Genomic DNA, 18,706 nt, shown 5'->3' with positions numbered 1-18,706 from the left:
GATTGGGTCATCCAAAACCTCCAAGAGATCGCCGACGTAGCGGCCCCTAGGCGTACTGTTGGTAGAGGCGCCGGGACCCCGTGGTGGTGCCCCCAGGTCAGCAAGGCTTGCGCTGAGACGAAGAGGCGACGACGAGATTACCTCCACGCGAGGTCGCAGACTAACTGGGACGAATACTTAAGAGCTAACCAAAAACAACCGCTCGAAATCAGCGAGGCACAGGCGCGGAGCTGGCATGAAAAACTCGAGAGAACGGCGAAGGATCATAAAAGCCTTTGGGCATTACAGAGATGGGCTAGGCTGCGGAGCTGGACACCCCCTGACACCCATGGGATGCCGGATCTTCGACGGAACGCAAGCGATGCACCCACAGCGCGCACCCACGACGAGAAGTCAAAGCTACTAGCTGAGAGGTTCTTCCCAGACCTGGATATAGACCTGTCGGATCTCGATCACAACCCGCCACGGACGAGACCAGACCTGGACGTCCCTAAGGAGGTAAACGCGAAGGACATCGAGGCTGTTATCAAGAAGACAGCGGCTTGGAAGGCCCCCGGCGATGACCAGATCCCTACGGGCCTACTGAAAATCTGTGGTAAACCCCTATGGGAGATCCTAGCGGATATAGCGACCGTAAGCTTTAGGCTAGGATACTACCCGGAGGGCCTCCGCTCGGCAAAGGTAGTCGTTATCCCTAAGCCGAACAAAACGACAGCCCAAAAGCAGACCCCTAGCGGCTGGCGACCGATAGCGCTGCTTAGTACGATAGGGAAGGTGATAGAGGCGGTGATATGCCAGCGTATCACTACCGTCGCGGAGACGGCCGGTCTGCTACCAAACGGCCAAATGGGTAACCGAAAGGGGCGGTCCACCGAATTAGCGATACGTATAGTCGAGGACGTAACCTATACAGCTTGGAGGCGCGGAGGGATCGCCACACTACTACAACTTGATATTAAGGGGGCGTTCGACACACTTAACCACAGGCGTTTGATTTCTATACTAGCCCGGAAGGGCTACCCGGAGTGGGTTCAGGAATGGGTACACAGCTTCGTAGAGGATAGGACAGTACGCCTCCGGTTCGACGGTAAGGAGTCAGAGCTGATCCCTCTACGAGCTGGCGTCCCCCAGGGGTCGTCACTCTCCCCGATACTATTTATCCTATATATCTCGACGCTATATGAGGAACTAGCGGAGAAACACCCCCTACTCTTAGTCGTAGGGTTCGCGGACGATACGAACCTACTCAGCGTGAGCACAGACACGGGCATGACCTGCCGCCGACTAGAGGACGCTTGGGCTACGTGCCAACGGTGGGCCGCCAGGCACGGGATGGAGTTCGCTCCGGACAAGAGTGAGCTGATGCACTTCACTAGAACCCGAGACCCCTCCCCGCAGAGTATCCGTCTTGGAAACGCTACAGCAACGCCGAAGGTCTCGGCAAGGTTCCTAGGGGTCTGGTTTGACCGCAAATTAACGTGGCACGCCCATACCGAGCGGGTTAAATCAAAAATGGCGACTCAGAAGCTAGCCCTAACAAAGCTAGTGAACATGGCGTGGGGCTGCGATCTCATACGGGCGAGACTACTGTACACGTCGGTTATTCGCAGCGCGATCGCCTTCGGGGCGGCTGCGTGGCACACTATAAGCGAGGAACCAGCGGGACCAGCTAAGAGCCTAGTCGGGATACAGAATGAGTGCCTCCGAATAGTCTGTGGCGCCTATAAAGCGACACCGGTCCGACACCTAGAAATAGAGGCAGCTATCCCGCCACTAGACCTATATCTCAGTGCCCGGGCGGCGAAATTTGAAGAACGGCTACGGAATAACGGCAAAAGTAGCCTGCTTCGGAGCGCGAGCGCGAGAGCGTCACACATACTCCGACAGGACACGCCGGCGAAACGGAAGCGGACGTCACAATCGCTCAGACCAGCGAGGTACACGATGGAGAAGCAGGCTAGGGGCTCTGAGTGGATAGGCAAGGCGAAGGAAGTCCCGGCCGCCCTTCTAGACCACTGGGAGAAGAGATGGCTCTCCGGGGCAGCACAACACGACCGCCAGCGACGCGCTATCGCCAACGAGCAGGAGGGCCCCTCGATGCGAATGCCGAAACCGGGCAAGTACTCAGACCTAAACCGACCGGAGGCGTCTACTCTATGCCAGATCAGGACCGGAAAAATAGATACCGAAAGGAGGCAAGTATTTCGGCCTGAACCGACTGGAGGCGTCTACGCTGTGCCAGATCAGGACGGAAAAATAGGACTAGCAGCCTTCTTATTCAAGACAGGGGCTTTTGGCGTGTACTCGCCGCTATGCCGCTGTGGCGACGTCCCTGAGACGGCAGAGCACGTAATCCTCTTTTGCGGGCTGTTGGAAGGACCGAGGGAACGATTACGGGCCGCTATCGCACCGCGGCCACTATACTCTCGCAGAGACCTCGCAACGGCAACAGGAGAACCAGTAGTTAGTGGGACTATTGTAAGGTGGCTGCTAGGGACGGGTCGGACAGCTTCAAGGCCCAGATAGCATCGATCTTCTCAGGGGGGACTTTGTTGGTAGGTTGAGAACCAACGTAGTATGGTAGTGAACGCAACGCAGTCGCCAATGGGGCGAACCGATGACGCAGCGTATGTATTTAGTCCAGCCATTAGGGCACGGTTCGACACACGGGAGTACTAGTAGAGGTACCGGGGGCTTCGAGGCTACGGCGTATTTAATAATAATAATAATAATCTAGAACCCCTTAAGGGAGTACCTGTCGAGGTAGCGAGGGTTAACACCTACGGTGTATTTAATATTTTTTATATATAGTATATATAGCTACCTTATCCTAATTAGGATAAGATAAAGGTTATAGACTATCGTACTCCTTCTTAGGGGTGAAAATAGACTCGAAGGCTTCGTATAACGATAACTTCGGTTTTATTAGCTATCTTTTAGATTAGTATTGTCCTCTCGTATAATCCGTATATCTTATAGTAAGTATAATTTCATAGATCCGATTAAATAAGGGAATATACGAGTATTATAGTATAAATTTAAAATGTATCGAACTTCTCTTCTTATTAATAAATCTAATAGGGGTTTTAGAATCCTATAATTTAACCTACTTGGGGACTTCTTAGTAGTTAGCTACTATTCCCTTAAACTAGCTAACTCTAGTATTAAACTTACTAAGGACGCGAGGCTATAATATTCGGGGAAGTAATAATAGTAACTTTAATATTATTATTATTATTATTATTAAATACGCCGTAGGCTCGAAGCCCCCGGTACCTCTACTAGTACTCCCGTATGTCAAACCGTGCCCTAATGGCTGGACTAAATACATACGCTGCGTCGTCGGTTCGCCCTATTGGCGACTGCGTTACGTCCACTACCATACTACGTTGGTTCTCAACCTACCAACACAGTCCCCCCTGAAAAGATCGATGCTATCTGGGCCTTGAAGCTGTCCGACCCGTCCCTAGCAGCCACCTTACAATAGTCCCACTAACTACTGGTTCTCCTGTTGCCGTTGCGAGGTCTCTGCGAGAGTATAGTGGCCGCGGTGCGATAGCGGCCCGTAATCGTTCCCTCGGTCCTTCCAACAGCCCGCAAAAGAGGATTACGTGCTCTGCCGTCTCAGGGGCGTCGCCACAGCGGCATAGCGGCGAGTACACGCCAAAAGCCCCTGTCTTGAATAAGAAGGCTGCTAGTCCTATTTTTTGCGTCCTACTTAGTAATTAATAACCTAGTGGATCGCATTACCGATAGTTGAAATACTGTTAAGATAGCATTTTCTTTTAAAAATAATTCGTTTTCTTCTTTCGGGTCCCACATAATGTATTAACATTGTCTACCTACGTTGCACTATTACAGCATGTCTTTTTAGGTCCAAACCTTAATGTACGGCAAATGCTAATGATGTATTATGTACAATATTCCCAGCCGCATAGAAGATGGCCTCGCATGCTTTGTTATCCAATCTAGTGAACCATTAAGGCTGTAGCTTGTGACCCCCCCTTGTTGAGCTATTAGAACAATGTCATCGCAGCAAGTACGGACGCCACGAGACAAGAGGCTGGCACGTAATGGCCCTGTGCATTGCTTTGTACTACCGACGACACAGCACTATTGGTATTGTCGCCAATGGTAGTGCTGGGGCTATCGCTGGTGGCACCTTCGGTATTGCTGCCGGAATCAGAGCCACCGATGTTGCTATCGGCATTGGTGGTGCTGTCACTGCCGGTGGTGCCAGTGGAGTTAGTAGAGCCAGTAGCGCCAGTAGAGCCCGTAGAGCCCGTAGCGCCAGTAGAGCCTGTGGAGTTAGTAGAGCCCGTAGAGCCCGTAGAGCCAGTAGAGCCAGAAGAGCCAGTAGTGCCAGAAGAGCCAGTAGCGCCAGTAGCGCCAGTAGAGCCAGTAGAGCCGCCTTGGACCACGGCATTACTTGGGGTGACGAGTTTGGCCTGGCCGTTGAAGTCGCAGGCAGACGCGGCGGAGCCCTGGTTGACATAGTACTGGTTCATGACAAGTGCCAGCTGTTGACCCGGGGCACACATAGCGAAGTCGCCGTATGTACCGGTGGTAGTATCAGCGGCTATGCCCGTACAAGCCATTGGATCCATGCCACAGACGGTGCCGAAGAGGGCACCCATGTCCTTGGCGGTGACGGTATCAGACGGCACGCACGAGAGCGTGTTGAACATGGTCTCGCAGCTGGCCGTATTCGGGGTCGGGGGCAGGGCCGACGCCGCAGACCAGGCTTCCTGGACCGGGGGGCACTCGCGGGCCGTGTTGGTGGGCGTGTAGGAATCCATTTGGATACCCGTCGGGTAGCCAGATATTGCGATCTGGGACGACAGCGCCGCAAATTCTTTTCTTGGGGTAGCTTTAGTTCCAGTGATGTCGACGAGGCCTATATATGTAGTATTCAGGTCAGTTTTATGTGAAAATCAGATTGTCATTAACTCGAGACAAACTGAGGCCAGAAAAGGGGTACGGGAGAGGGGCACCCACCAAAGTCGTTTTGTTCCTGGAAATACTCGTATACAATGCCACCACTCCAGACAGTGTTCATCTGCTTGCTGTAGAGCGCACCCGTCTCCTGGAAGATGCGGCCCGCACCGCCACCGGGATTGTTGCATCCGTACTCGGAAAAGAAGGCCGGGACCGAGTAGTTCTGAAATGCTTGGGTGCGCTCCTGATATCCGCTCGAGGCGAACGTATTCTCACCACACCACTCATAGATATTGTAACCCCAGAAATCTACACCGTCAGTCTGGTTGCCACAGTTAAAATAGTCGGCCAAGTTGTCGCGCGTCTCGGCATCATCATTGGTGGCATATCCCACGCCCAGCCAGCGGCCAAAGTTCTGCGAGGTGATGTAGGCCTTGCTATCACGCACGGCAGCCTTAACAAATGCTGAGGCGGCACTGTTGGTCTTGTTGTTAGTCACCTCGTTGCCGGCGAAGAAGCCGATAGTATTCGGAAATTTGGCCAGACTGTCGATAACACTCGTGTAGCGCGCATACAAATCGGTATTCCAGGTCGGGCTATCGCGATCGATGGACAGGCCCGGCTCGCTCAGGTCGGCCACCACATAGATGCCCGCTGCATCGAGCGCCGTCATGCAAGCCGTATGGTCGGCCTTGGGGTCGACGGCATACACTCGGATCGTGTTGGTGCCCAGCTGCTGCAACAACGGAATGTCACGCTGGCAGCTGGCCGTGTCCGCCAGCGGATCTGTGAAAGTCGTCGTACCGTCTTGAGCTCCACCGCCAAGTCCAACTCCCTGCTGATATGCCACTCCCCTCATGAAAAATTGGGTGCCGTTGGATGAGTAGAAAAAGTATTGCCCCTGGAATCCATATTAGCTATCCGTCCTGTCATTGTGTTGTTTCAGTCTCAGTCAGGCGCTCGCACCTTGGCGACAATGGGCTCGAGAGCCGCCACCGCATTTCGCGCCAGAAGCAGCACGGCGGCCGCCCTGCCCGCGGAAAAGTAGACCATATTATATCGAAAATGAGATTCAAAAGATTTGATGTTCGATGTCAAATACCGCAACGAGATCGACGAGCAAAATTATATTTTGAAATGGCCGCGTTGTGTGAAGTAGCGAGTCGGTATCTGAGTGAGTATTCTAACGAACGACCAAGAAATACGTGCAAATAAAGAATAAAAATTCAACTAATCCAGAGTCATAGAAAGGAAGGCCCGTTAAAGAGCAGGCGCATCAAGCGGTATGGTAAAGAAACATCAACACCATGGAGTTGTCTATTCTGGGCAGCCTCCAGTTTTGTTCCCTTCATCCCATTTCGCAACCAGCAGATACAGGGTGCCCTGCGCCACCGCGAATGCGACTCAGTCAATACAAAATGGGTTCTGAATGCAGGTCCAGACGACATCTGATACGCCAAATTGTCGCTGGAGTTGGGGTGAAACATCAAACGTGCCAAGTCCGGATCCACCATCTCAATGGGACGTCATGGTTGCCGGCTATCGCCAACCCATGGGCCTAGGGGTCCCAGTCTCGCACTATCATCATTCGTCCATCGTGGTTCCTGTCGAATATCACGTGTGTCCAATCGAGTAGTCAGAAGTGCATAAGATTGTATTATGAATGAGGTGTGTTCTTGTCTGTCCGTCTTCTGTTCTCGCGAACTCCCGTTGCTCTGCCTTTTATAGATGCTTTAGAACATGTCGGTAACTTTGGTGTTACTTTTGAGAAGAGGGGTTCCTTTCGCCTTCTGAACTTTAAGTGACAATAGTCTTCTCTAGTGCCATATTATTTCTGAACCTAGGAACCAGGTGCCCTATCTGACAGTTCCAACAGTGTTATATTTTGAGTATCATTCTGAATTCCACCTATTCGTACAAAATTTGACACCTTTTAGCTCACTAGAACTATGTAATCATCTGGTTTTACACCTTGATCGACGCTAGCGGATAATGTAATCCACCTATAAGCGGGCCACACCCCTTAACGAGCTACCTAATTTCACCTTGTCGAACTAGTTCAACTTAATTATAATACAGTGGGTGGCAATAAATTTACTATCCTGTCAGGTACCGCCAAGCCACTAAGTCTAAAAAGGGTAACGATCTATTGCTGCTTTTTAACTATCTATATGTATATTCACCCTGGTTGTTATTATTATTGTGTCGGCTGGTGTAGTTGGTCACTTCGCTGGTAGATAAGTCCCGATTTGAGCCTCGCCCACTTGGGTCGGTGACGAGTCGCGGGTTCGAATCCCGCAGCTGACACACAAGGGGGTTTAGTCAACCCTTACGGCGCGCTGCCCACCTTGTTGACTTCGCCTACCTAGCGATAATAGGGAGATTGGTGCAGTTTAGGATTACGAGCATCCTAGCCAGTCGACCGTCAAGCACTACGTTGGCGGAATATATTATTATTAAAAATACGCCGTAGGCTCGAAGCCCCTGGTACCTCTACCAGTACTCCCGTATGTCAAACCGTGCCCTAATGGCTGGACTAAATACATACGCTGCGTCGTCGGTTCGCCCTATTGGCGACTGCGTTGCGTTCACTACCATACTACGTTGGTTCTCAACCTACCAACAAAGTCCCCCCTGAGAAGATCGATGCTATCTGGGCCTTGAAGCTGTCCGACCCGTCCCTAGCAGCCACCTTACAATAGTCCCACTAACTACTGGTTCTCCTGTTGCCGTTGCGAGGTCTCTGCGAGAGTATAGTGGCCGCGGTGCGATAGCGGCCCGTAATCGTTCCCTCGGTCCTTCCAACAGCCCGCAAAAGAGGATTACGTGCTCTGCCGTCTCAGGGACGTCGCCACAGCGGCATAGCGGCGAGTACACGCCAAAAGCCCCTGTCTTGAATAAGAAGGCTGCTAGTCCTATTTTTTCCGTCCTGATCTGGCACAGCGTAGACGCCTCCAGTCGGTTCAGGCCGAAATACTTGCCTCCTTTCGGTATCTGCATCGAAGGGCTCCGATTCCTCAGCGATAGCGCGTCGCTGGCGATCGTGATGCTCTGCTCCGGTGAGCCATCTCTTCCTCCAGTGGCCGAGGAGGGCAGCCGGGACCTCCTTTTCCTCACTCATCCACTCGGAGCCCCGGGCCTCCTTCTCCATAGTGTACCCTGCCGGTTCCTCACTTATAGTATGCCACGCAGTCGCCCCGAAGGCGATCGCGCTACGGATAACCACCGTATATTGTCAGATAGGGCACCTGGTTCCTAGGTTCAGAAATAATATGGCACTAGAGAAGACTATTGTCACTTAAAGTTCAGAAGGCGAAAGGAACCCCTCTTCCCGAAAGTAACTCCGAAGTTCGGGGTCAGACACCTGAACAATGCACCTCCGACATTTCCGAAAGAATCTATAAAGGGCAGAGCAACGGGAGTTCGCGAGAATAGAACACAGACAAGAACACACCTCATTCATAATACAATCTTATGCACTTCTGACTACTCGATTGGACACACGTGATATTCGACATATATAACAGCCTCGCCCGTATGAGATCGCAGCCCCACGACATATTGACTAGCTTTGTCAGGGCTAGCTTTTGAGCTGCCATTTTTGTTTTAACACGCTCAAAATGGGCGTGCCACGTCAGTTTGCGGTCGAACCAGACTCCTAGGAACCTCGCTGAGACTACCGGCGACACTGTGGCGTCCCCAAGGCGAATACTTTGCGGCAAGGGCTCTCGGGCCCTAGTAAAGTGCATTAGCTCACTCTTGTCAGGAGCGAACTCCATCCCGTGCCTCACTGCCCACCGCTGACACGTAGCCCATGCGCTCTCCAACCGGCGGCAGATCGTGTCTGGATCGGTGCCGACGCTTAGCAGGTTCGTGTCGTCCGCGAACCCGACTACTAAAAGTAGTGGGTGCTGCTCCGCTAGCTCCTCGTACAGCGTTGAAATGTATAATATAAACAGTATCGGGGATAGCGGTGACCCCTGGGGGACGCCAGCTCGTAGGGGGATTGGCTCTGACTCCTTGCCATCGAACCGGAGGCGTACCGTCCTATCCTCCACGAAGCTGCGTACCCACTCCTGAACCCACTCCGGGTAGCCTTTCCGGGCTAATATGGAAATCAGCCGTCTGTAATTGACCGTATCGAATGCCCCCCTGATGTCTAGCTGTAGCAGCGAGGCGATGCCCCCGCGTCTCCACGCCGTATAGACCACGTCCTCAACTATACGTATTGCCAGTTCGGTGGACCTCCCAGCGCGGTTACCCATTTGGCCGTTTGGTAGTAGGCCGGCCGCCTCAGCTACTTTGGTGATGCGCTGGCTCATCGCCGTCTCTATTACCTTCCCTACCGTGCTAAGCAGGGCAATGGGGCGCCAGCCGCCAGGGGTCTGCTTCTGAGCTGTCGTTTTATTAGGCTTAGGGATAACAACCACCCTCGCTGAGCGGAAGCGCTCCGGGTAGTACCCCAGCCTAAAGCTAGCTGTTGCCAGATCCGCTAGGATCTCCCATAGGGGTTCAGCGCAGGCCTTTAGCAGGCCAGTGGGGATCAGGTCGTCGCCGGGAGCCTTCCAAGCAGCCGTTCCTTTGATGATAGACTCGATATCCATTGTGTTCACCTCCCTAGGGACGTTCAGCTCTGGTCTTGTCTGTAATAGGCCGCGATCGAGGTCCGATAGATCTATACACGGGTCTGGGAAGAACCTCTCAGCTAGTAATTTTGCCTTCTCGTCATGTGTACGTGCCGTAAGCGTGTCGCCGGCGTCCGTCCGGAGATCTGGCAAGCCGTGGGCCTCAGGGGGGGCCCAGCTCCGTAGCCTAGCCCACCTCTGCAGTGCCCACAGGCTTTTGTGATCCTTCGCCGTCCCCTCGAGCTTCTCGTGCCAGCTACGCGTCTGCGCTTCGCTGATTTCGAGCCGTTGTTTTTGGCCGGCTCTTGTATATTCGTCCCAGTTGGTCTGCGACCTTGCCTGGAGGTAGTCTCGCCGTCGTCTCTTCGTCTCAGTGCAAGCCTTGCTAACCTGCGGGCACCACCACGGGACCCCAGCGCCTCGGCCAACGGTGCGTCTCGGGACCGCCACGTCGGCGATCTCTTGGAGGTTCCGGATAACCCAGTCAACAGCCTGGTCCAACTCCGTTATCGTCTCAACCGGCAAATAATTCATAAATCTCTGGCTTGATTCGGCTACGATGAGCCACTTATCCGCCATCGCCCAGTTCCACCCTTCGACACTGCGGCGGCCCTCCTTGACTGCTTCCCCGTTGGATATTACCCTAATCACTTGCGCTCTGTGGTCTGAGCCCTCTAGGCCCGGGTCCCCATCGTAATCAATCCTAGCCCCTTTCGTCACCCAGGCTAGGTCGATAGTTGAGTCTCGTTGTTTGTGCCTTTGCCGTGTGATTTCCCCGAACGGCGTAACGAGCTCTAATCGCCAGCGTCGCGCAAACTCCACTACGTTGTCGCTGCCCCGTGACGACCGTCCGTGAACGTCCCACAGCGGGTGATGTGTATTGAAGTCCCCTACGAGGACTGTCCCCTCCGGCGCCCCATTAGGGAGGTCTTGGAGCGGGCTGACCCAGCGGCTCCCGGTCTGGTTTGGTGAATAGATAGACCAGATTGTAAGGGCGTCCGGGCCTGCCCCGAACGTAATACTGCTCCAGTCCATCCCGGTACGGGGTCGCAACGTAGCCACGTCGTATCGTTTATGGACGTATAGCGCAGCTCTGCCGCTGCTGTACACTACTTCGTACCTGGACGACTTCGGGCAATAAATCGCCTTCGTCCGCCGGTTGATCCATGGCTCTTGAACCGCTATTATATCATAGTCACCCCCCTTATCCAGCGCTAGCGTTGCGTTCGCCTTTGAATCTGCGATATTCCAGTAGAGAATAGAGACTACCATTAAGCTGTCGATGGTATATCTTCGTTCGTACGTCCCTTAGTGAGGAAGCTACGCATTGCTGACGCAGACCGTTCGGTTCGCTCCTGCTCCACTCGCGATCCGCCCAGGGGGCGGCCCCGGGGTCGTACAACTGTAAACCCGTCGCTGGTCAATGAGCTAGGTGGTGTGAGCCTGCCCTCACTAGATAACCCGTCCGAGTAGCTGCGGACCTCAAATTGTCGGGGGCGGTGAGCGTACGCCTCGCGTACGCGTAGCCGCTGCTGTTCTGCCGTAGGGCAGTCCCTGTCCCACGCCGTGTGCTTCCCTTTGCAGTTCACACAACGTTTTTTGCCGCTAGGTGCCTTCTCGGGGCAGTCTTTTTCACCCCCTGGGTGTGCCGTTGCAGCGCAGACGCCGCAACGCGCCGTCTTCTTGCAGTGTTTCGCGATATGGCCGTATTCGTAGCACTGGTAGCACTGCCGAACCCGAAGATTGCCGTCGTACGGCTCGCAATCGAATATCTGGGCCTCCCAAATAAGCCCTTTGGAGCATAGTTCCATCGCCGCCTCCACGCTATCCACGTGTAGTATCAGGGCCGCATACGGTGCTTGCGGCGCCCGGGGGAGGTTTCTTTTAGCCTTAGAGAGGTGCTTTGTATTGTCCCGTCGTGGACCTCTCGCAGCCGTTTCGCAGGCAGCCCCTTCGCGATCACTGCAACTTCTCTGCGGTTGAGAAGTGCCTTATCGCCGAAAGCACTACGCACCCACCTGCTGTCCGTGGTCGCCGCTGAGGCCGACTGCTTAAACGTCATTACGGTATCGCCACTGCGCAGCCTGCGGGCCGCCACTGCATCGGTGCTGCCGCGTGCACTGTTCACCGCTTTTACGACCTCAGCCGCCGATCTGTTCTTCATATTAGGGTCCTCTGTCCCCCGGATCACTACCTCTCTCTCCCTTCGCTGGGGCACTACAACCCGCTGCTGCCACACTGGGGCTTCACCGGGTCCCCGTCCCTGGGCCGATCCTGAGGCGATTGAGGCCCAGGATCGAGTTGTAGGCAAGGCCACGTTCTTCACCGTATCCTGCATGGTCTTCTCAACCATCGTCTGGATCGCCGCAGGAATTTCGCCAAGGGCCAGAGTCACTGCCAGTACGTCGGCATGTGTGGCGGGTCTGTCGCCCCCCTCCTCCAGCGTCCTGCCGGCTAGTTTCAACCCCAGCCAACGCTCCATCAAACCCCCATGACCTCAATCTTCTCACGTGGGACCAAGTCGGCAATCTCTTGTTCTACCCTTTGTAGTTCTCTTTCGATCCCTTCCCTCTCTGCGTTCTTTCTGCTGGTGCGCTCCACGTTCGGTGCGTGGGCACTTTCGTTGGCGTGGGGGTGGTGAAAACTCTGTTCGAAGAAGTTATCGATGAAAGTCAGAAATCTCCAGTTTTTTCCTTGCTGTTCAGTCCAAGTTGTGTTGCTCGTGGTGGTGAATAGCCAGGTCGCGGTATAATATACGACGTTATTAGATATAATTAGAAATATGTAATAAAGAGGATTCTAATTAATTAAGATATATTATAGTGAAATTATCTTAGTAATAATATAATATTTATAAAGTGTACGAGTGACTTAGGTGATTAATTAACTTATAGATCGCGTTAACGCATTTTGATTAAAACGGACTTGGCCTCGGGCGATTAGGTATACTCCAGGTGGCATTAACCCTGAGATGGTGCGGCACCGAGGTACAACCCGCCGGAGTAGAACATGGATTGTTCACTGGAAATGATCGAGTTTCCTGGGCTTGGTGAATTGAACACGAATCCTTCTCGTCACTCTAATGCTGCTGTTGCTGCAACTCCTGTCTACGGCCCCTGATGGTGGCTTCTTCCGAACGTCAAGCCATCCCAATCTCCATGAAAACAGAAACGACGACTGCCTACCGACGCCAATGACTTCCTCATGGTCTGCAGTCGGAGTATGTCGTACACGCGCTGTGCTATCAGTCCCAAGATCAATTTGAATCGCTGAGCACTGTCTTTCGCCCCTCGTTCCAGCCGCTATATTAGTGGTCCCAGGTTGGACAGAACGTCGTCTTGCCCTATATTCACCTCAGATGGCCATGGTCACCCAAGTATCGCTGGCTGTTGACTATGCCGAGAACACGATCCCTACCACCCAGTCTCTGGCTAGCTGAACCGACATTCTGGTCGTCACCATCCTGGGCATCAAAGGAGCCAAGCTTCTCTCCGAACTGGAGCTTCCCACATACATTTTCACTGCCGAATATCTCCCTTATGAGATAGGTATCCCCTTAGCCCGCATGTTTGTGTATAACTGCGGGTATGGCGGCTGGACGTAGGCCGTCATACGTTGAGTGCCAATACTGCCTGTGATTACCATGGAAGAAATGGCCGAGACAGCCATGCGAGGCAAATGGACTGGCACCTTGATGGGCATAAAAACCCTTCGGCAACAGTAAACCCATTGCTTCGTACGCTGGATATATCGGCTACTAACAGATGGGAATACAAGGAGAGGATGGACGAACTACAGAGAAAATACGAAACTCTGGATGCCATGGGCCAGATCGAGGCATGGATAGACAAGTTTACTGAGAGTGCTTAGCCTCCAGGGGGTGTGTCAGAATAAACGGCTCGCCAGGGATGAAATAATATGGGATAGCTCATAAGTTCAGTGTACTAAACCCGGCATAACTTGATGATCCCACCTGATTGCTTATATTGACCGGTCGTTATTCATATGTGCTCTGCATATCCATCGAGGGCCTGGCTTAGGCAATGGAGTAGCTATCCATCAATCTAGCGATGCATACGGCTGAGATAGCTGGATATCTATACCAAACTTGAAGGACAGATCCTGGGCCATTAGAGCTTCGAGTCGCTCTCATTGGTATCCTGAACCTTTTCGCTGACTCCACCGTCCTCGGTGATGAGCATGCCAGGCCCATATGAGTCAAAGGTTTCGTCACCTTGGAAATGCCAACCCCGTTCCTCGCCTTGGCTCAGATGACTACAGTCACTATTGGCCACGCAATCCCACCCACCAGCGACTCCCTTGTTGGTCCTCCAGTGCTCGGAACCGCCGGTCTCAGCTTGGGTGTTTCGGCGTACGAACTTGCTAATGCCACAGGTGTAGCACTTGAAATCCTGGTGATTGACATCATCAGGCATATAACCCGTTAGCACTCTCCCCATAGCAATGATGGGCGCGGCATGTGTTGAGAGGACTAATGTAACACTGTCATCACCACGGCCAGCTGCGTTGAACTCGGCATCGACGTCCTCGACGATGGTGCTGAGGGCCAAGGCGATGCGATCGTGCAGTTTGTCGATGCGTTCTCCATGATGATCCGGCACCACCCTTGACTCGTATGTGTCGTCGACCCAAGGGAAGAATTTGGCTTTGAGCTGGGAAGGCAGCTCAGGCGTGGGCTGTGAGAACGGCGCCTTACCAAACCATTCGCCAATTCCTCGCTCCCCGCGCACTGCCAAGCCGGCGTCATGATAAGTCAGCCGTTCCACCGTCGGTCTCAGCGTCTCAAGGCACCGGTAGAACAAGCTCGAGTAGATACGAAGTCGGCCTTGTTGAGCCACTTCGGCCAGTTCCTTGTCCAAGTAGATGCTGGTCTCGCGTGCCTGACGTACTCCATGCGACGCGAGCGGGGGGTCCGCTGGCAGTCCGCTCGGGAACGTGTGAAGCGAGCTGTACTTGCCAGTCACTGGGTCCAGTATCCACGATAGCCGGTGCCCGTGCCGGACGAGGAGCATCGTTGTTATCACCATGTCAAATATGCTTCCGAATTTTCAAGTGTTCGAGGTGAAGTTGTGATTTAAGTAGCTAGCGCAGGTGCCAAAATATTTTATGTCCGGCTAATCTACGGCTAACGTACCACACAAGAAAATTGGCTACTGTGTCTTGTCACCGTACGAATAACTTCAATAACCTGACTATAATAAAAGTAAAAGTCATTTCAAACTAATCAGAATTCTCTTCCTCGTCACATCTTTATTATTCTAATAAGTATGACCATTATGTCCGGGCTCTTCGTAGATCCTACAGCGCTATCGGCGTGGTTCAACCGTTCTCGTACAACAACGACTTACACGTTGATTATCCTATAGCTACTAATTAATCCCCCGTTAAGACCAGAGGTCCTAAGCTCTCGTAAAATAAGAGATCCTCTATTGTATAGCTGTCGTTTTGTTGTCCTTCGATGACAACTTAGCTCTTAATTAGCCTTCCGAAGTGTAATAACCTTAAGTAAAATCAACTAGTGTGATAAGGCAGAGGCACGCGAGTTCGGATCAAGGTTACGATACTAGTCTATGATAGCTCCATTGAAGAATCCTAAACTGAAGAATAAAGAAAAAAGGTTCTAAGTATAGGTACCCTTTCCTCTAATATAAGGAAGAGTACGGACGCTTACGGGTAGGATATCTATACTAGGGTGTTCCTATTCCTCGTCTAAGGGCTAGGTATCGTGACTAGCTTTACATTACCCCCCTCCCTCTCCCTTGGAAGAGAGGCGCCCGCAACCCTTGAATATTAGCCGTATCCTTACTTCTTCGACCTCCGCTAACGCTATCGGTTAGTCCCCCTCTAGAGTAGCTTATTATCCTTAAGATGATTAGGGTTATCGCAGCCCGCTTCCAAGGCTTTCTACTAATATACTAACCATACTAACGGTCTAGCCTCCTGAAATACTCTCATATTATACTATATATCGTCCGGATTAACGCCTAGCTAATATACTATATACTATAGTTTACCTCGGTAGATTCGTAACGAAATAACGTACCCCACAAGCAAGTTGGCCACTTTTTCTTGGCACCGTACGAACAACCTTTTAATTAACATCTTTACACATACCAAGATGGGATCGAATTGGAAAGAAAGCGACATGATTCTAGTGTGTCAGGCGCTTTGATCGAAACCCGAATTAAGCATCCGACGCGCTGCCCAACTCTACAATGTCCCTCGCACAACTCTAGCTAACCGAAAACGCGGACTACTATCTCGACGCGATACTCGACAATCTAGTCATAAGCTTACGGAATCAGAAGAGTTAGCGGTCGTATAATACATACTTGACCTAGATTCGCGATCATTTCCTCCCCGGCTCTATGGCGTTGAAGCTATGGCTAACCGACTGCTCCGTGACCGTGGCGCTGGAGCGTCGGCGTCAAATGGGCCTCGAACTTCGTACGACGACAACCAGACCTTCGGACGCGTTTTAATCAAAGAATCGACTACCAAGGAGCCTATTGCGAAGATCCTGACGCGTATCGCGCGTGGTTTACGCTCGTACGAAATACAATTGCGAAATATGGTATCCAAGAGGCGCGGATATCTGTAACTTCGACGAGACAGGGTTCGCGATGGGCTTAATCTCACCCGAGATGGTATGTAACGAAACCTCTAATAGTCTAGCTGCGTAAACCACTAAAGAGTCTGTAAGGGTTTGTGCTAGTGAGTAAGTCCTGCTGCGGAGTCCTTAGCAATAATATCGGGGTCTGACGTATGGAGTATAGTGCTTTGGGGTAACTGAAGTATTCAAGTAGGGTAACTGGGAATAGAGTCGTCAAGGCAGTTTGCCTCACCAATGGGTTAGATCGATGCTTAGATTGATCACTGAAGTAGAGACTGTCTATCTATGAAATGCCTGGGAGTCCTGTCCCTTATATATCCATTCCCTCCTTCACTGATAACTGGGGCCATTAGATCCTTCATGGATACTATTGGTCCTAACTGGATATGTTGGATCATTCCATATCCAAATGATCCACCCTTGTAAGTCACATGACTTGTGATCCTTGCACTAGCTGGCTCCTCCTGCAGCTAGCCACTCCTGTGTGACTTTCCCCTCCTTCTTTGTCCTGTATCCACTGGGCCTGCCATCGGGCCTGTTGCGTTGGTTAGAATCGTAGATTCGTAACATGGTAGTTACAAGTGCCGAATGACGCGGAAGGCCTCGTACAGTCCAACAAGGTAATCGAGAATGGGCTACAGTAATCCAGGGTATTAATTCGTCCGGCTGGGCTATCCCGCCGTATATTATTGTCGCGGGTTAAAACCACCTCTTATCTTAGTACGAGAATAGCCCATTCCCGTCCGATTAGGCAATCGCTGTAACTAAAAACGGTTGGACAACAAATGAGCGAGGCGTAGACTGGATTTAGCGCTTTGATCGCTATACGAAGGATCGTACGAAGGGTGTTTATCGTCTTCTTATCGTCGACGGGCATGAGAGCCACCACTCGACTGACTTCGAGCTATATTGCAAAGAGCATACTATTATTACACTTAGTATGCCTGCTCATTCGTCACATAAGCTCCAGTCTCTCGATGTAGGCTGTTTTAGGGCTTTGAAACGGTCGTACGGCAAAGAAATTGAAGACCTAATACGGGCGCATATGACCCATATCTCGAAGGAGGATTTCTTTTCGGCATTCTATAGGGCGTATCGTACGACTATAACTAAGTCGAATATCCAGGCAGGTTTCAGGGGGACAGGACTTATTCCGTACGACCCGGAATATGTGATTTCACAGCTGGATATTAAGCTACATACGCCTACACCTCCTGGGAGCTCGTCTGGCACCCCCTTAATCTGGGAATCAAAGACTCCAAATAACCCAACAGAGGCGCAATCCCAGTCTGAATACATTAAAAACAGAATCGTACAGCATCAGAATAGCTCCCCGACGACAATACTTACGGCTATTGACCAATGTTCACGTGGTGCGACGGCTGTTATGCATCGGTTAGTTTTACTTGAGGATGAGGTTACTACACTTCGGAAGGCCAATCAAGAGCTAAGCCGTCGTCGAAGGACTAAAAATAGACAGGTACAAGATGGAGAATCTCTTAGTTTACGAGACGCTCAGGACTTACAGTCTCAACGGGATATTGCACAGCAGCTACAGGATGATATACGTGTAAGTCGTCGTCGTACGAGACCGGCCGAACCACGCCGACGGCGCTGTAGGATCTGCGGAGAGCCCGGACATAATGCTCGTACTTGTGAGAATGATAAAGATACGTACGAGGAAGAGGATTCCGATTAGTTGAATTATTATTTTTATTATTAAATACGCCGTAGGCTCGAAGCCCCCGGTACCTCTACAAGTGCTCCCGTATGTCAAACCGTGCCCTAATGGCTGGACTAAATACATACGCTGCTACGTAGGTTCGCTCTATTAGCGACTGCGTTACGTCCACCACAATACTATGTTAGTTCTCACCCTACTAACAAAGTCCCCCTGAGAAGATCGATATTATCCGGGCCTAAGCGCTATCCGGCCAGTCCTGAGTAGCCACCTTGTGATAGTCCCGCTGACTACTGGTTTCCCCGTCGCCGTTGCCAGGTCTCTACGTGTATGCAGCGGCCATGGTGCGATAGTGGCCCGTAGGCGCTCTCTCGATTCTTCCAGCAGGCCGCAAAAGAGGATTACGTGCTCTGCCGTCTCGGGGGCCTCTCCACAGCGGCATAACGGCGAGTACACACCGAAGGCTCCTATCTTAAATAAGAAAGCTGATAGTCCTATTTTCCCGGTCCTGATCTGGCATAGGGTAGACGCCTCCGGTCGGTTTAGGTCTGAGTACTTGCCCTGTTTCGGCATTCGCATCGAGGGGCCCTCCTGATCGTCGGCGATAGCGCGTCGCTGGCGGTCGTGTTGTGCTGCCCTGGAGAGCCATCTCTTCTCCCAGTGGTCTAGGAGGGCGGCCGGGACTTCCTTCGCCTTGCCTATCCACTCGGAGCCCCTAGCCTCCTTCTCTATCGTGTACCCCGCTGGTCTGAGCGATTGTGACGCCCGCTTCCGTCTCGCCGGCGTATCCTGTCGGAGTATGTGTGACGCTCTCGCGCTCGCGCTCCG

General features: G+C 52.2%; 2 protein-coding genes and 1 non-coding gene across 3 annotated transcripts; 1 reads left to right on the top strand and 2 right to left on the bottom strand.

The window, feature by feature from the left end:
- Nucleotides 1-3,945: 3,945 nt before the first annotated feature.
- BCR38DRAFT_392909 (Glucanosyltransferase-domain-containing protein) lies at nt 3,946-6,189 on the bottom strand. Its single transcript, XM_040857587.1, has 3 exons — nt 5,905-6,189; nt 4,999-5,839; nt 3,946-4,897 (listed from the first exon to the last, which is right to left on the bottom strand). Exons 1-3 carry the CDS (start codon nt 5,989-5,991, stop codon nt 4,017-4,019), a joined length of 1,809 nt encoding a protein of 602 aa, XP_040715690.1. The 5' UTR covers nt 5,992-6,189; the 3' UTR covers nt 3,946-4,016.
- A 953-nt stretch (nt 6,190-7,142) lies between these two features.
- Nucleotides 7,143-7,245, top strand: BCR38DRAFT_t186. The gene has a single exon. It is a non-coding gene; the product is annotated as a tRNA-Thr (tRNA).
- Nucleotides 7,246-13,291: 6,046 nt separating this feature from the next.
- Nucleotides 13,292-14,645, bottom strand: BCR38DRAFT_434538 (histidine phosphatase superfamily). The gene has a single exon (XM_040860309.1). The coding sequence runs from the start codon at nt 14,609-14,611 to the stop codon at nt 13,694-13,696; it is 918 nt and encodes a 305-aa protein (XP_040715689.1). The 5' UTR covers nt 14,612-14,645; the 3' UTR covers nt 13,292-13,693.
- Nucleotides 14,646-18,706: the final 4,061 nt, after the last annotated feature.

This window comes from Pseudomassariella vexata (genome assembly GCF_002105095.1).
Source record: "Pseudomassariella vexata strain CBS 129021 chromosome Unknown BCR38scaffold_7, whole genome shotgun sequence".
In the NCBI taxonomy this organism is placed as follows: domain Eukaryota; kingdom Fungi; phylum Ascomycota; class Sordariomycetes; order Amphisphaeriales; family Pseudomassariaceae; genus Pseudomassariella; species Pseudomassariella vexata.
This window is presented reverse-complemented; position numbering and strand designations above follow the sequence as displayed.